Here is a 14,784-nt window from a genome sequence, read left to right on the forward strand (position 1 = left end):
CTTTCAGTAGACTTCAACGCGTTTATATTACAGTGACTAGATCGGCCATTTGTATAGTTTCAAGCCATCAAATCACGGAATGGCCTATTTTAGTCTCTGTATATAGATAATGTTTTAATGTTAAATCATATCTTATAGACGTCTCAACTTCCAGACTCGGGATTTTCTGTATAAGTTTAAAAAAAAGCTGTTCAGTTCCCCACTTAATTAAAAATGACACCACACACATTTTTGGCTTCTATTAGTCTGTTTGGACTCTCTGGAAACATAAAGATAACTCCCAAAATGATGTTCTTCTGAATGAAGCGGTCGCTCAGCATTTATAACAAGCGTGTGCATGACGTAAAGAGCGTAGAAATGATCCTGTTGGCCAGCTGTACGATTACCACGCGCACATTCCCAACCCCGCCACGAATTAAAATAAATCGAATGTATGCAATTTACGCGGGTGATCCCAGCGAGGTCAAAAAAGACGGAAATCCGTATTTTAACGGAAAAATCACATCCCTGATTTATATAAATTTAGGTCATACGACCTTTGAAATGGCTTCGGTCACATGGCTGAAACATTGTTATCTTAATAAATTTTGGATTTTACAGTATAGCAGTGTGTGAAATTTCTTGTTTTGTTACATCATCAATAAACAGTTTTAGATGTTATGCCTCTACTAAATTATGTTGCTGCAGTAAATGATTTTATAATTTTATTTGTAAAATTAGGGGGTTAGATAAGTGTAATAATCTGCAGTCACAATCAAAATCTAGATGATTATATTGACTTCTTCTGTGCTACCGTGCCACAAGCAAACAATCACGATTAGTCTAACTAAAACCCAAACTCACTGAAGAACAGAACTCATAAGAAATTGTGAATTTCCCAGCGAAACGGCTCACAAATGAAACTAGCTCAAATATACGCTTTTGATATCTCTGCTATCTTTACCAAACACTGTTTTACTGCTATGTGACTATTCCAACAAAAAATTGAAGAATGCCTGGAAATGGTTTTGAGATATTTTCATTTTTTTTCCAGCTGATAACATCGGCTGTCCTTTGCTCTCTTCCAAGACATATTGTGTTTAGAAATAACACAAATCTAGGCTCGTCTCTTTCTGCAAAACAAGAACATATGGTGAATGTTGCCAGCGCGGTACATACTTTTGCGGTACATCCTCAAAGCCTTGGCTTTGTAAGTCATATTTTCTGAGGCTTGGATTTGCACTATGATGGCATCTGAGGCATTATACCCACAAAACTGTTCTTAATCCTCTTGGCTTTCAGGTCCAACATCATAATGGTATCATCTGGAAAAATGCAATGTCCTCCACACACAAGCTCGCCTTGTTGAAATATGACTTGTTGTTGTTGGGTCTTGTCTCTATAGCAGCAGCAGCTGATATGCTACAAATAGAGAGTCTGGAGCTGGAGGACACGCTCTGTTATCCTGCCAGGGTCTCAGATAATGTGATGATGGGGTCTTGGCATACCAACTGATTCATTACTTTCATGTTATGAAACATCTACCTTGACATTGAGAGAAACATATTAGAGGATGCATAGCGTGTTCGAAGTAATCTAAGAATCTATACACCATGATAAACAATGTTCCGTGTCATATGACTAAAATGCATCTGTGTGGTGACAAAAAAAATGCATTGGCTTTGCAAAATGCTGTAAGCAGAAGGCATTCCCAAGATGCATTGAGGGTCCTTCGGTACAAGATCTTTCTTTTCCAATTGTGAAAAAGTTAACAATGCACTGGCCTCAATTTTACTTTGATTCTTTATTCTCAAGGGTTTCGTGTCAGTTGGCAATTACAGTCGAATATATTTCTCAGCTTCATCCGCTCCTAATTTTCCAAAATTCATTTCTCATTAGACAGGCGTCCAACTGAATTACAGGCCCTCATTTGCATGTGTGGTGCAGGTCCACGGCTCCTCTTACCTCCGTGTCACAACCTCCTAATGTCCTTCTCACAGGTATTGCTTGAATTTAGAAGATGGGATCACTCAGATGAGAACCTCCCTTTTGCTTCATTGGGAAAATGGAAATGATATCAGCAGTCCCAGAGGGTCAAATGGCTCTTTTTGAAATCATCATATTTCAATTGAGGGAAAGCCACAGGCAACTGACTGTCGGTTTAAGAATTGTTGACGCACTTTCTAAAAGACGACTTTTGGGTCAGGTATAAATTATCACTTTTTGATATTTTTATTTACAATTATTTCAAGATTGTCTTTAGCTACAACAAATAACGGGCAGTGACCGTGTCTGAGGTGGAACCTTCTATAAGCACCCTACTTCACTGAACTTTTGCAAGATTTTTTATTTTATTAAGCTACCAATCCTCATGACAGAGGAAATAAAAAGCAGCACTTAAGTGCGCTTCCAGAGTGCAGAAAGGCACTGTACAATAGCGCACCCAAAAATGATAACTTACATTTACTCCCACTCATGTCGCTCCAAACCGTTGTCACTTTCTTCCGTCGAACACAAAAGGAGAAATTTACTGTAATTTACTGAAGTCTTAACAGCTGTTCTCTCTCTCCTTGCCACATGAGAGTTCATGAAAAATGTGTAAAAAAAAACAATTTACCTTTGGGTTTGAAACCTTTCAAACAGATCACTTGATGTTATAAAATTCAGCCTTACTGTAACAATGCTTTGTAAATTAGACATCCCTAAAGAAAACATCTGGAGCGACATGGGGGTGGATAAATTGTCTTATTTTGGGGTGAAATTTATTTTAATGCTTTGCATTGCGAACACTTTTCACCAGCGGTATCACTTACAAACTGGCTGAACATCAACCAGTGCACACTGAGGACACCGGCATCTGTCAAATCGAATCCTGGGAGGAACACGTGGGCAGAAATCCTTACGGACCACCACAAACAGAGAGAAAGTGAAAGGGAATAATTGGAGTCTCGCCCTGGGCTGCCATCACACCAATCTGTTATGAGAGCCAAGTCACAATGTGGCGGCACTCGCAATCCGACCACAGGCTCGAGGTTAACAGCCAAGCTGTTGGACGAGATGGAGCTATGTTGGATGGAATACTGCCAAAACCTCTGCGACCAGGGGAGAACTGATCCTGAAATGCGTGGGGAAGAACGGCTTATTATCTGATTGCAAAATATACCTGACAGAAAAATGCATGACATGCTCTCTCCTATTCGGTGTTGCGTGAGGTATCATTTTTAAATTCAGAATTAAGAACCAGAATCGCCACTTTAGGATTATCAGTTCTGTGTGCATGCTGAGACAGCTGGACCTGTGCCACCAAAACTGAAACTAATCCTGGTGGCAAGAGTAAACACATGGCAAGAGTTCAAGTATAACCTCTGTATCCACACACCATCGCCAGACTACTGTGAGGTTTGTTTGTTTGTTTTACGCCAAACCAGCTTCCATGGCTATTTTGACCAGTGTGAGGTAGAAAAGAGAGCGTTTACAGGGTGCTTCGCCGCACAGCATGTTGAGAGACAGGTTAGCATCACAGGGGATAGCTAATCACAAGACTGCAGCTGGCCCTGGGGAGAACTTTACTATCAAACACTGTACTTTAGGGCTGCAGCTATCGATTATTTTAGTAATCGAGTATTCTACTGATTTTCCATCGATTAATCGGGTATTTGGATAATAAGTTCTTTTTCTTTATTAAAGAGCAACTCTAAATATACAAGAGAAAATAAGACGGGTCTCTTAAATTGAAAAACTAATTTGTTTACTTTTTAGAAAAATTAACATATTTAATATCTACTGTATATATCTATATCTATATATCTAAACGCATTTAGTACATTCCATTGCCATATTACATTCAAAATGCAATATAGGTCTAATACAAATGTATAAATAAGAAACATTAATAAAAATAGAAGGTAAACAACTAATTTCAGCTTATGTATGATGCATTTAGTTTATCTAAATTAGTTTTAGTTTCTTTTTTTTACTATTAAATAGTAATATATTTGTCCACATAAAAATACACAGTTAACCAGACTTTTATTTTGGCAGGTCGTCGGAAGACGCTTATTTTTTAGTGTGTTAGCTTCACTCAGTAAAATGTTCTGAAATAAACTCTCAGAGCAACTCTGGAGATGAAGTTCATGTGTTCATGTCCTCATAAAGTGCAGTTCATTCACTCAGACACGCAGAACAGACAGATGACGTGTGTAAATAACATGATTCGGCATCCACTAGTCCGTATCTAGTTTGATGGACTCAATGCAGCCGGAAAACAAGTTTCACTCGCAAAATAGACTATAACTAAGTAAAATAGCAGTTCACCATTTCAATAAGCTATCAGTTATTTATCAGCATGAGAGATACGTGTGAGCGTGTGAACAGACTAAAATGCGTGTCTCACGGTGAATGAGTGAGACTTGAGAGCCCTGTAACATGAATAGAGTTTAGCGGGCTGTGCGTCAGTAATAACGGTCCGTGGGGAAACGCAGTGCTCCGTGTGTACTGTAGTTAAATGGATTAAACGAGGCTTCAAGGCAACAAAAATTGCCTCGATGATTTTTTGTATTCGAATTACTCGAGTTACTGAAGGAATCGTTTCAGCCCTACTGTACTTCAGCACTGCCCGGCACCTGTGACGTCTACAGTCTGCAAACACACACAGGTGAACACAAACAATCTCTGTTACAAACCCAAGGAACTACCTTGCTCTGCAACTTCACACTTTACACAAATAGAGTTCTGCTGGGAAGACTTGATCAGCAATTGACTTTAAGAGAAGTTGTGTCCTAAATGACATACTATACACTATGCACTTAGACTATGCACTATGTGTTCAACCATTTAGTGTATGAATATAAAAGGAGTAGTATCGTCCCAAATGAAATACTAAACAGTTTTATACTAACCGGAAGTAGGGCTGTCACAATTATTAAATAATCATCTCATCGCAATTATTTGACGTCATCAAATAAGGGACTGCGGATGGAAATTAGCCTGTGGGCTAAATTCGGTACAATGCATGAAATGGAAACATTAATGTTATAATTGTACATGGTCCCTTTCAAATAAACCTAAATAAAAATAAATAAATAAATCGCAATTATTTCAGATAACCGCAATTTTTGACTTCAGTTAGCGTTAAATTGAAGTGTTATCACTCTGCAGGAGAACTTTGCTCGAGCAGCGTCTGATAGCGCTGCCTCCCTTCCGCTACATAAGCGAAACTGCGACCGTTGAGTGCGTGAAGTGTCTAGAGTTCCACACTTCATATTTTCGGTTGAATGAGCACATCATCCGGGTACTTAAAGTGCACTTCTTTTTTGAGAAATTTTAATGTAAAGAAAAAGAACAAGATAAAACGGATGTTGCGTTAATGGAGTTAAATATTTTAACACATTAATCTGAAAACATGAATCGCATGCGTTAACGTGTGGACAGCCCTACTTTATATACAACTTTATTCATTTTCTCTCAATTTATTAAACTTTACATTAGATTTATTATAAAACTCAACATTTGGGATTTATTTTTTCCACTAAGCTTGTCACTTGAAGGATGCAATACTGGCCTACAAATTGGGATACCATATGAGGAAACATACCAGCGTTGTCCTTCAGAAATCTTGGATGTGCAAATTCGCTGTCACTACTTTTTAAAGGTGCAATATGGAGTCTAACTGCTCACTCCACCGCTCACCCCTCCCTTTCGAAGCACTACAGGGGCTGACACAGGACCAAGATTTCGTCACATTTCCATTTCTTTGCCAAAGGAGATAACATATAAAACACACTCTGTAGAGCAGTTTGTCCGTTAAGGGATACTGTCGGAACTGTAGATAGATAGCTCATTCTAAGCTAATAAAAACATAACGCTTCATTATGTAAGGTCTTTATACACCACTGAAGACATAGTTATGTATATTATATTGCATTTCTGACAATAGATCTTCCTAAGTATCCCACACAGCACCTTTAAATTATGAAATACCGTGTTGTCAAAACTGACAAGCACTTTTTAATACTTTTTATTGGTTAAATATTTGCAAAACCCAGTGACAAACGTAAAGTGTGACTACTGATAATCATTTATGACAAAAATAAATAAAAATATGGAGATTTTCAGAAGGACAGCAGGGCACCAATTCTGAACATTGGCAGACATGTAAATCTCAAGACTAGAGGTGACAAGAAAAGACACTTTGCTTTGACAAAAGATACTTTTCTTTGAGAAAAGACACTTTGACAAGCTTTTTGAGAATAGACGCTGTCCATTTTAAGACACCCATGTCTTTTTTTATGATCTTTCTTGTCTGGCGCACACAGGTTACTTTTTTCATTTACCCAATAAAGAGAAAGCAATTATAACTAGCAGCTACAATCTGTTTACAAATGAGGTCTCGCCCACAGTGTCCGTGCGTGCGACATAAACGTGTCAGCCCTGAGAAAGAAAATTCATTTAGCAGAACCCGAAATAAGTATCATTTCCATTTAAAATGAACAATTAAAACCTACAGTGCATGAAAATCTGACTCATCTTTATACAAATAATCTTCATAAAGCAGAAGAGAAAAAAAACAGGAAGTTAACTCCTTACTGTATATAAAAAGAAGCAAAACTTTAAGGTTAAAGGAGGGTATCTCCGATTAAAGACTTATCGCGTTGAATAAAAATAGAAGTGTATGTGGGCTGCACTCTAAAAGCTTTTCCTTCTAATCATCTTGTTTTTTTATCCGAGCTATTACGAAAAGCAGGAAGATCTTGCAAGGACGGCTGGTCCTGCCACAGATGCGATAATGCTTTAAAGAGCTTTTAATTCTCTGGTCTGCACCGGCCGCAGAATGATATCATGGTATCTGCGCTGGAGACCGGGCAATGTAGGTGTATATACTCAGGGGAAAATACCATACGCTCCCTCGTGCAGAAAAATTGCTTTCTGCCTCGATGCGCTTTGCTTCACGGCATCTCAAAGCTGGAGAAATAACTGATGTCTGACATACATCTCATGCAATATAGGAGCTGGCAGGTTATCTTTTGGTATTGTAGAGGAGTATTGAGATTTTCTCAATCTGTGGTACATCTGAACTGTAAATCCTAATTTTGGGCAGGCCCCTGTATATAAAACGGACCATTGAGTTCAACCGCTCAGATGATGAAACCGAAAATGTTTCTGAGGAGCTTTTTTGAAGCCTAAAGTGGGCGAAGCCGGCCGTCGCTATCTTAGCAGGGTGTCACTCCCGGGTAATCGGAAATGGGCAAAGAGGCAGGACGTGGTTGGAGCTGAGGTGCCTGGTAGCTGAAACCGCCTGTCACTCGAGTGACCACGCCCTTTATTATGCAGAATTTTAAGGGTTATTATAATCTAAATGGATGAGTTATAAAAAAAATCCACCCCTCTCACAGTTGTTATGAAGGGAAAAATTAGCTATATAGACCAAAATCATTTTTTGTACCAGGCTGTAAATATGTTTTTTTTCTTCTGTTGGGCATTTTAACATGGGGCTCAATGAGATTCTGCTCTGTTTTGGAGCCAGTCTTTAGCGGTCAGTCGATGAATTTCATGCGAGAGACCGGAAGGTTGCCGCTTGGTAAAAACAGGGGTTTGATACATTAAAGAACAATGTACTCTATTCCTCAAACACCTTTTTTACCGGTATATAACACTTATTAAAATACTGCCCTGAGACCAAACTATAACAATTGATCACCATAAAGGAGCTAAAGTCATCTTTAAAACCTGTCCGTATTCCAGCCATTATGCGTATTATTTCCAAGACTCCTGAAGGCATCAGAGCTATCAATTTTCAACACTATCGCAGACACCTGAGGTTCTCCCAGGGCCCCTGGGAAAAGGGATGCATTCGTTTAAAATGCAGTGTGCGTGCTGCCAAAGTCTAAGAGACGACCTCTTCTGACAGCTGCCTGGAACACGGTCTCTCATCGCTGATGACCCAATAAATGATGGGGATGTAGATTATGTCATTCTCCGTTATGAAAGCTAATGTGCAGCCCTGGTGAAATAAATTATACCAGCCAGAGCATGAATGGTTAAGAACTCTGTTGAAACCTTGCACTTTTTGTTAACGAACTTGTTGTCTACCTCCAACATAGGCAGATATCTACATAGACAGCATCACAACCGCATTCTCATTAAAGGCTGATCTCAGATGACCTCAGGAGCAGAAACATTTCTTAACAGCCAATGTCACGCATGGCAGATTCATCCAAAACTCTTTTGATTTTGAGTTGAACATGTAGCAAGCAAAACAAAGTGCTGATAATGAGCACAAGAAAACACAAATAGTGTCAAAAAACAATACAAACAATAACCCCAATGAACTTGACACTTTTTCTTCAAAAGCAAATGAAATGTTCTCGGGTAGCTGACAAATACCATTAACATTTCCAGCATCAATATGGTTCAAATTTAAATATATTCATAATATATAAGTATAATTGACTGCCTGCAGTTTGAGACGGCCTTTCTGCCGGAAGCATCCCTATGATAACTAAAAACTCTTTCTACAGTATGTGGGCACTGAATTTTAATATGAAGGCAAAATCTCCAATGCTGGATTCAACTTCAGAACTATAAAAGTTTGAATCAACATAAAAAGGTTTTTTTAAACACTTTCATTGCTCTTTGATATTCGGGGAAGGTATCAGGGATCTGAGAGAAAGGATTTTCTATTTAATGACAGCCTATTTGTACGGGAGGTGGAAGCCCATGGTGCATTGTGGGTATGAAGCCTTTGCCCCGAGGGCCTTAATGGGTGCAACCATGGAAACCACAGGACATTTATTAAGAGCACGGGGCCGGCTAAGTGTGCCGAGGGTGATTAACTCACCTATGGCTGCTATAGTTGAAAGTAGAAGGGGGCAAGGGATGACAGGCCTGATGAGAGGCTATAAGGACCGGAGATAAATGCACACTAGCATTTCCACTCGGGTTCATAATGGATACACAAGAGAGTGCGTGAACCACAAAGTGTGACAGACAGAAAAGAGAGCGAGACGGTGCAACTGAACGTTTCCACTCACCATATCTATAAGGCTCTCCTGGATTCTGCTGAGAGTAGTCCTCAGTCTGCTGCTGATCAGACCCAGCCCAGAAGATTCGTACTGTGGGAGACAGCAGAACACACACCGTGAGGTACAGACGTGTTTTTATAAATCAAACAAACACAACACAGACACACACACACACACACACACACACACACACACACACACACACACACACTCAGTGAGCGTAAACCCCACGCTACCACTTTCCAGGAATTTTCACTTCTAACATACAGTTCCCACCGGCGTCATGACTTGTGTTCATTAATCGCGATTTCGTTTTTCATCAAGAAAGGATGAATATGATTGGAAAACCCTCCTGTGATCATTCGCTTGAAATGTATTTACAAATGCAGAAATGAATGCAGGTTTAAGTGTTATTAATACGCAGTTGAGGTGTTCTCAAACTGGCAAACCGTCATCGATGATAAAATTGCAAACGTCAGTTCATCTTTACTCAGGGCACATCTTATTATAAACTTGAAACTGAAAGCAGCACTTACAGTAGAGAACACCAAACATACTAAATATTGATTCAATATTGGCACAGCATTATTACTATTTGTGCAAATGGGTTATAACTTCTATTTAGTGCAGTAAATGGGTGTTTACAAGCAAGCAAAAAATAAAGGACGAAATTGAGCACACACTCATTTAAAATATCGTGTAGAAACGGACAACCATACAAAAGTGCAATATCTTGGCAGACGAAATAAAACGTTTGCAAGCACAGGTTCATAAAAAGAATTATAGAAACTACATCAGACCATACTAAAAAACACATCACAGTGACACTCCAACCACGACTATGGGGTAAAAACACAGCACACAACGGCCCCAAACTCTTACCCAATAGACAGGGGCTGTCTGTCTGGACAACCCAGCCTGAGAGCCTTGAGAAGGCAGAGATGCAGATGGCATGTTCTTTGCATTGAGAAACAAAAAGAAACCAAGACACAGTATGTAAAAATGCAATGTTAAACAAAAAAGCCTGAACAGGGACTGACTACTGTATATTCGACATACTCACCAGCCACAATAACGCAATGTATTAAATTATCTTACACTAGGGACTTCTTATTTAATACTGATTGAGGTGATTACCCAGCAAGCACATCATGTTTTAAATTAAATCAAATGAATAGATTAACGGCTGTAGTATTTATTTGACACTAAATGCATTAAAAGATAAGATATTGTGCAATATACAATTTTCTTTCTCAACTCCTGACAACAAATGGCTGGCAGGGAAACAATAAAACCTTTGACTGATTTGTACATTTTTGCAAAGTTTCCAAAAGGCCCATCTGTTAGCGGGACAGACGCATCTTCAGCTGCGATGCTCACTCGATCTGCAGCACTTATTAAGCACTATACTCAGTTTTTTTCATCCGCTCAAGCACGCCATCATACTGGTGGTGATCTATTCTCAGATAAGCACTCGCGCATCTTCTTTCCATTCATTGCCTTTAAGCCAAGTTATTAACTTGAGGCAAGAAGCGATGAATGCCGGGCCTGAAGAATCTTAAACGATGTGCGTCTTCGTACAATGGCGTCTGGACCTTTCGAATCGTAATGCTGTGCTTTACCAAACTAAATGGCTAAACACATAAACTCCATCTCAATGCGAGATTGAATATCTTGTGTGTTTAGAGTTAGCCATGGGTGAAAGTGAACCCAAATGAGCACATCAATATCAGGCACTATGTAAATGTTAATATAAATAATGATATATTGTATTTATCTAATAGGTTTCTCTATATCTGGTATGTCAGCATCTTTTGCCTATCAATATTTCTCTCGCGGCTTGACCAGTGTGTGAGATGAAATAAAGATGAGAGCTGTTTTCTTATTTCGTACACACCCTACCCTACCTTACAGGCTGGGTTAAACTGTGGGTCAATTTCAAAGCAATATCAAACACCACACCGTTATTAAACAGATTCTATATCACTCCAGTTTAAGAGGAAGGTACCTGAATTATTAATAACAATGATAATGCTAAATTATACTCAATGAAATAGAAAAAATTTTGGCTAGATCTCAATGCCAGGGTACTTCAGCCTTAAGACAAAAAAGATTGCATACCATATTACCCAACTCTATAGTGAAAATGTATAAGCCTTTGCGTACATAGTCCAGCATTGGCTCGGAACGGCAAACAAACCAATATTTGCAGAATCTTCCCTGTTTGTACAGCATGCACAGAGCAAACGGCATGCATTTTGTGATAAAATGCGATAAAAACATCAAAAGACAAAAATATTTTACTGCAGTTCGAAAACAAAACAACTGCAGGCCGATGGCACTTCTTGCCGTAAAAACATCACTGGAATGCTGAATGCTTGGCCATCAGGAGCCAAATGAAGAAGAGAAAGCTCATCTTTTCTCACCTGATTTATCTGTGCCTGCCGGGTGAGATTAAAACTACTGTCAAATCCCATGAGGGAAACACTATTTTATAGTCGATGAAGGCCACAGGCTCCATTTGGATGAAAGAATGCTGTTGGTTATTCACAAGGAGATACCCAATCAAGTCCAGGCCGATGTACTGGTACATTTAATCTTGCTGTAATAGTTCTTACAAAAATGTCAGAATATCCACTATGGGGCTATGAAACCATAATAATGTTTTCCAATGGTTTCTTGAATGGTTTCATCTACTGTACGACAAACAGATGGTTGAGGGCCTACTCACTCTCACGCATCTACTCACGCCCGGGCGCATTTGACCCCTAAAGCCTGGTTCGATTGACTAGTGTGAGTGCTCACAACCACGCTCGGGCACGGTTCACTTACTGCGCCCTGGCCTGGTTGGAAGAGGTGGGCTGGAGCGCGGATTGGTTTGGAAAGGGGGCAGTATGAGCGTAAATCGCGCAGGAGCGTGGAACTTTAGGTGGAGGCTTTAATGTGAAAAACGTCATTTCTAGCTGAACCACTTCAATGAATCAGCACTGTTTCATAACCCTGGCGATTTGTTCCTGAAACCACCCAAATTGTTTTTGGGTTTACAACACATTGACTCATTGAACCACAACAGCTTCTTTCAGACATTTGATTCATAGTGATCCAAGACCTTGTGAGATTTGCTACTGTCATCCTTCAGTCGTAGTGCCATGGAGCATGGTCATGCACCAGGAATTCTATTAAGACAAGCTTTACAAAGGTCTGACAAAATGGAATCGATGTTAGAAGAGTTGACAGGCGAGGATAAGTGTCATTATTCGATAACGCCTTATTAGCTGAGCTGGCATAAGTTACAGCATATAAGATCAGCTGGAGACTGACCACAAAAGATGACTACAGTAGTGTTCTCGAGGGAGTAAGAAAACACTTCTCAATGGAACTGCCACCGTGTGGAATATTTCAGGGAGATTCCTGCTGTGATAAGCCTCTTTAGACACGGCTTGTGAAAGTTAATAAGGATAATTGAGCTGCTGTGTAATTTTATTTGGGAAGGCAGGGCTGTGAAAACGGATAGACGACTCATGCATCCAAAACCTCGGATGTCCAGATAAGCTGTTTTATAGGAAATGGAAAAAACACTGTATTTTTTAAATGATTAAATACTGTGTTGTCAAAGTTGACAAGCACATTTCAGTACATTTGATTGGTTAACCCAGTGACAAACATAAAGGGAGACTAATAATAATGATTTATGGCAAAAAATATATATAAATGACAAAATATGGAGATAAAAGGATTCAGAAGGACAGCAGCGATATTATCAAGACGCAACACTATCAGGTTTGCATTAAAATGACTCGACTAAAGGAGTATCTTGAACTTATGCAGATGTACTTGTCTATTTCCGATATCTTCTAAATCGCCGCCATGCATTTTGACCTCACTTTAATTTGTACATTCCCCTTCTATGCACTACAAACAGTAAAAAGAAACACGGGGTCACAGAAAAGGATTTAGAATGGGAAATATATATCAAAAAAGTTTCAGCTATGTACTTATGCCGCGTTCCCACCAAACTCGAATGAAGCATTAAGAACAAGTGATTTACATGTTAAGTCAATGCAAAGACGCGATAGGACATCCTGCGGCGCGATTCGTGTGAATGAGGCAGCGCGAATTGAGCGTTTCGGGCATTTGACGCGCGTAACGCGTGATCTGAACTTTGGCGAAAATTCGCGCCGCGTTAACCAATCAGGAGCTTGCACTAGTAGTGATGTGATTATGACGTAGCAAGCGGAGGCAGAAATCCAAAACAACAATGGAAGACAAAATCATCGTCGCTGTATGTGGATACCCGGAGCTGTATGATAGATCTTACTTTTATCAAAACAGGAATAAAAAGGATCTTGCTTGGAAGAAAGTGAGTGAGGAGGTCGGACAATCTGGTAAATTGTAAAAAACGATCTTTACTCAATTTGAGCTATATATACACGAGACTGGAGCCGCCTGTCAAAAGCCCCTCCCATGACGCGAATTCGCGTCTGTTGTGAAGTGAATTTCACTTTTTTGGCCTTTTTATAGTTTTTTGCAAGACAGTACACGGTAGAGAGACCAGGTTTAGAGAGAAAGGACACCACCGGTGCCGACCGCACAGGCAAGACTTGAGTTAAAAGTATTAAAATTTGTAAATAAAAATTTGGTTCAGCATTGAAATTCCTATTCAAATTGCAGTATTTTTTAAAACAAAATCATGTTATTTTACACTAACACGATCACTAAACCTACCACTAATAATGGTGAACAACAGTACACTGAGATTTAGCTCTGAATTTTCAGCCTATTGTTGTGCTCGACATTCAGCATCCAGACTTATGAGGCGGCCGTTTTATTCAACTCCGGCTTACATGATAATAGAAGTAATTATAGAACAGTGAATGCCCGAAGGGCTTGCAGACATCACAGGGAAAACAATAGGAGTGTGCTTTTCTTAATAATGAACGCGGCGTCCAAGGGGAATATACACAACAAAACGTCCATTTGTATATAATAAATATTTCATAACGGTATGAAACAATCAAGATGGAGGAGAAAAGCAATGCTGCATTATGTGTGTGTTTCATATGCGTACCATGTCATTGCGGCCGAAGAAGGTGTAGACGACATAAAGGTAATAATCAAAGAGCTGAGAGACACAGTGGATGACATCAAAGGCGATGGGCTTCAGAATATTCATCATCTGCATGTATTTACCTACAAAAGAGAAACAGATCAGTTAAAATGTCAAATCTAAAACAAAGACATACAGCACATACAGAGATCCCAAGATTTAAAAACCTTTGAAGGGATTTGAGGTACAAATATGTCATATCTACAGAATCAAAAACCGACATTTTGGTAAATTTCAACAGCAAATCCCTTGTGTACACTGTACACATTGATTTAAAAGGCTTAATATTTCAGTCAATTAAATTTTTTTCAAGACACAAGATATTCACGATGAATAAATGAAATGAACCCATTGGTTTCATCATCAATCTTAACATCCTAATGCAAGTACCAGCCTGGCAAACGGCTTTATTTTTTATGACTTTATTATTTATGACTGCAACTTTTTTCTTTATAGAATTTTGTAAAAGATCCATTGTGAATAAAAGCTTAGTACAGTACAACTATCCAAACACAATTTCTACAATTTCTACGGAGCTTATCAAAGGAACAATTTCATTCAGTTAATTTAGCTCCATTGTTTTTTATACCACTGTCCTGTCCATCCCATCAAACATTCACTCAAATGAACTTGAAGACCTAGGCAGACACATATTCAGAATGGACCTAATCTCCGGAA

General features: G+C 39.1%; 1 protein-coding gene across 2 annotated transcripts in view; it reads right to left on the reverse strand.

Moving 5' to 3' along the window:
• Positions 1–14,784, reverse strand: part of vps50 (VPS50 EARP/GARPII complex subunit) — a 132,660-nt gene that overhangs the window by 42,920 nt on the left and 74,956 nt on the right. Inside the window, exons 22-24 of one of the 2 annotated variants that reach the window (XM_057354235.1) lie at positions 14,068–14,189; positions 9,882–9,956; positions 9,009–9,089 (exon numbers count right to left, since the gene is read on the reverse strand). In XM_057354235.1, coding sequence (XP_057210218.1) covers positions 9,009–9,089; positions 9,882–9,956; positions 14,068–14,189 — 278 coding nt within the window. The remainder of the gene's footprint in view (positions 1–9,008; positions 9,090–9,881; positions 9,957–14,067; positions 14,190–14,784) is intronic. The other variant, XM_057354236.1, reaches the window with a different exon arrangement.

Source organism: Triplophysa rosa, linkage group LG16, assembly GCF_024868665.1.
Source record: "Triplophysa rosa linkage group LG16, Trosa_1v2, whole genome shotgun sequence".
Classification (NCBI taxonomy): Eukaryota; Metazoa; Chordata; class Actinopteri; order Cypriniformes; family Nemacheilidae; genus Triplophysa; species Triplophysa rosa.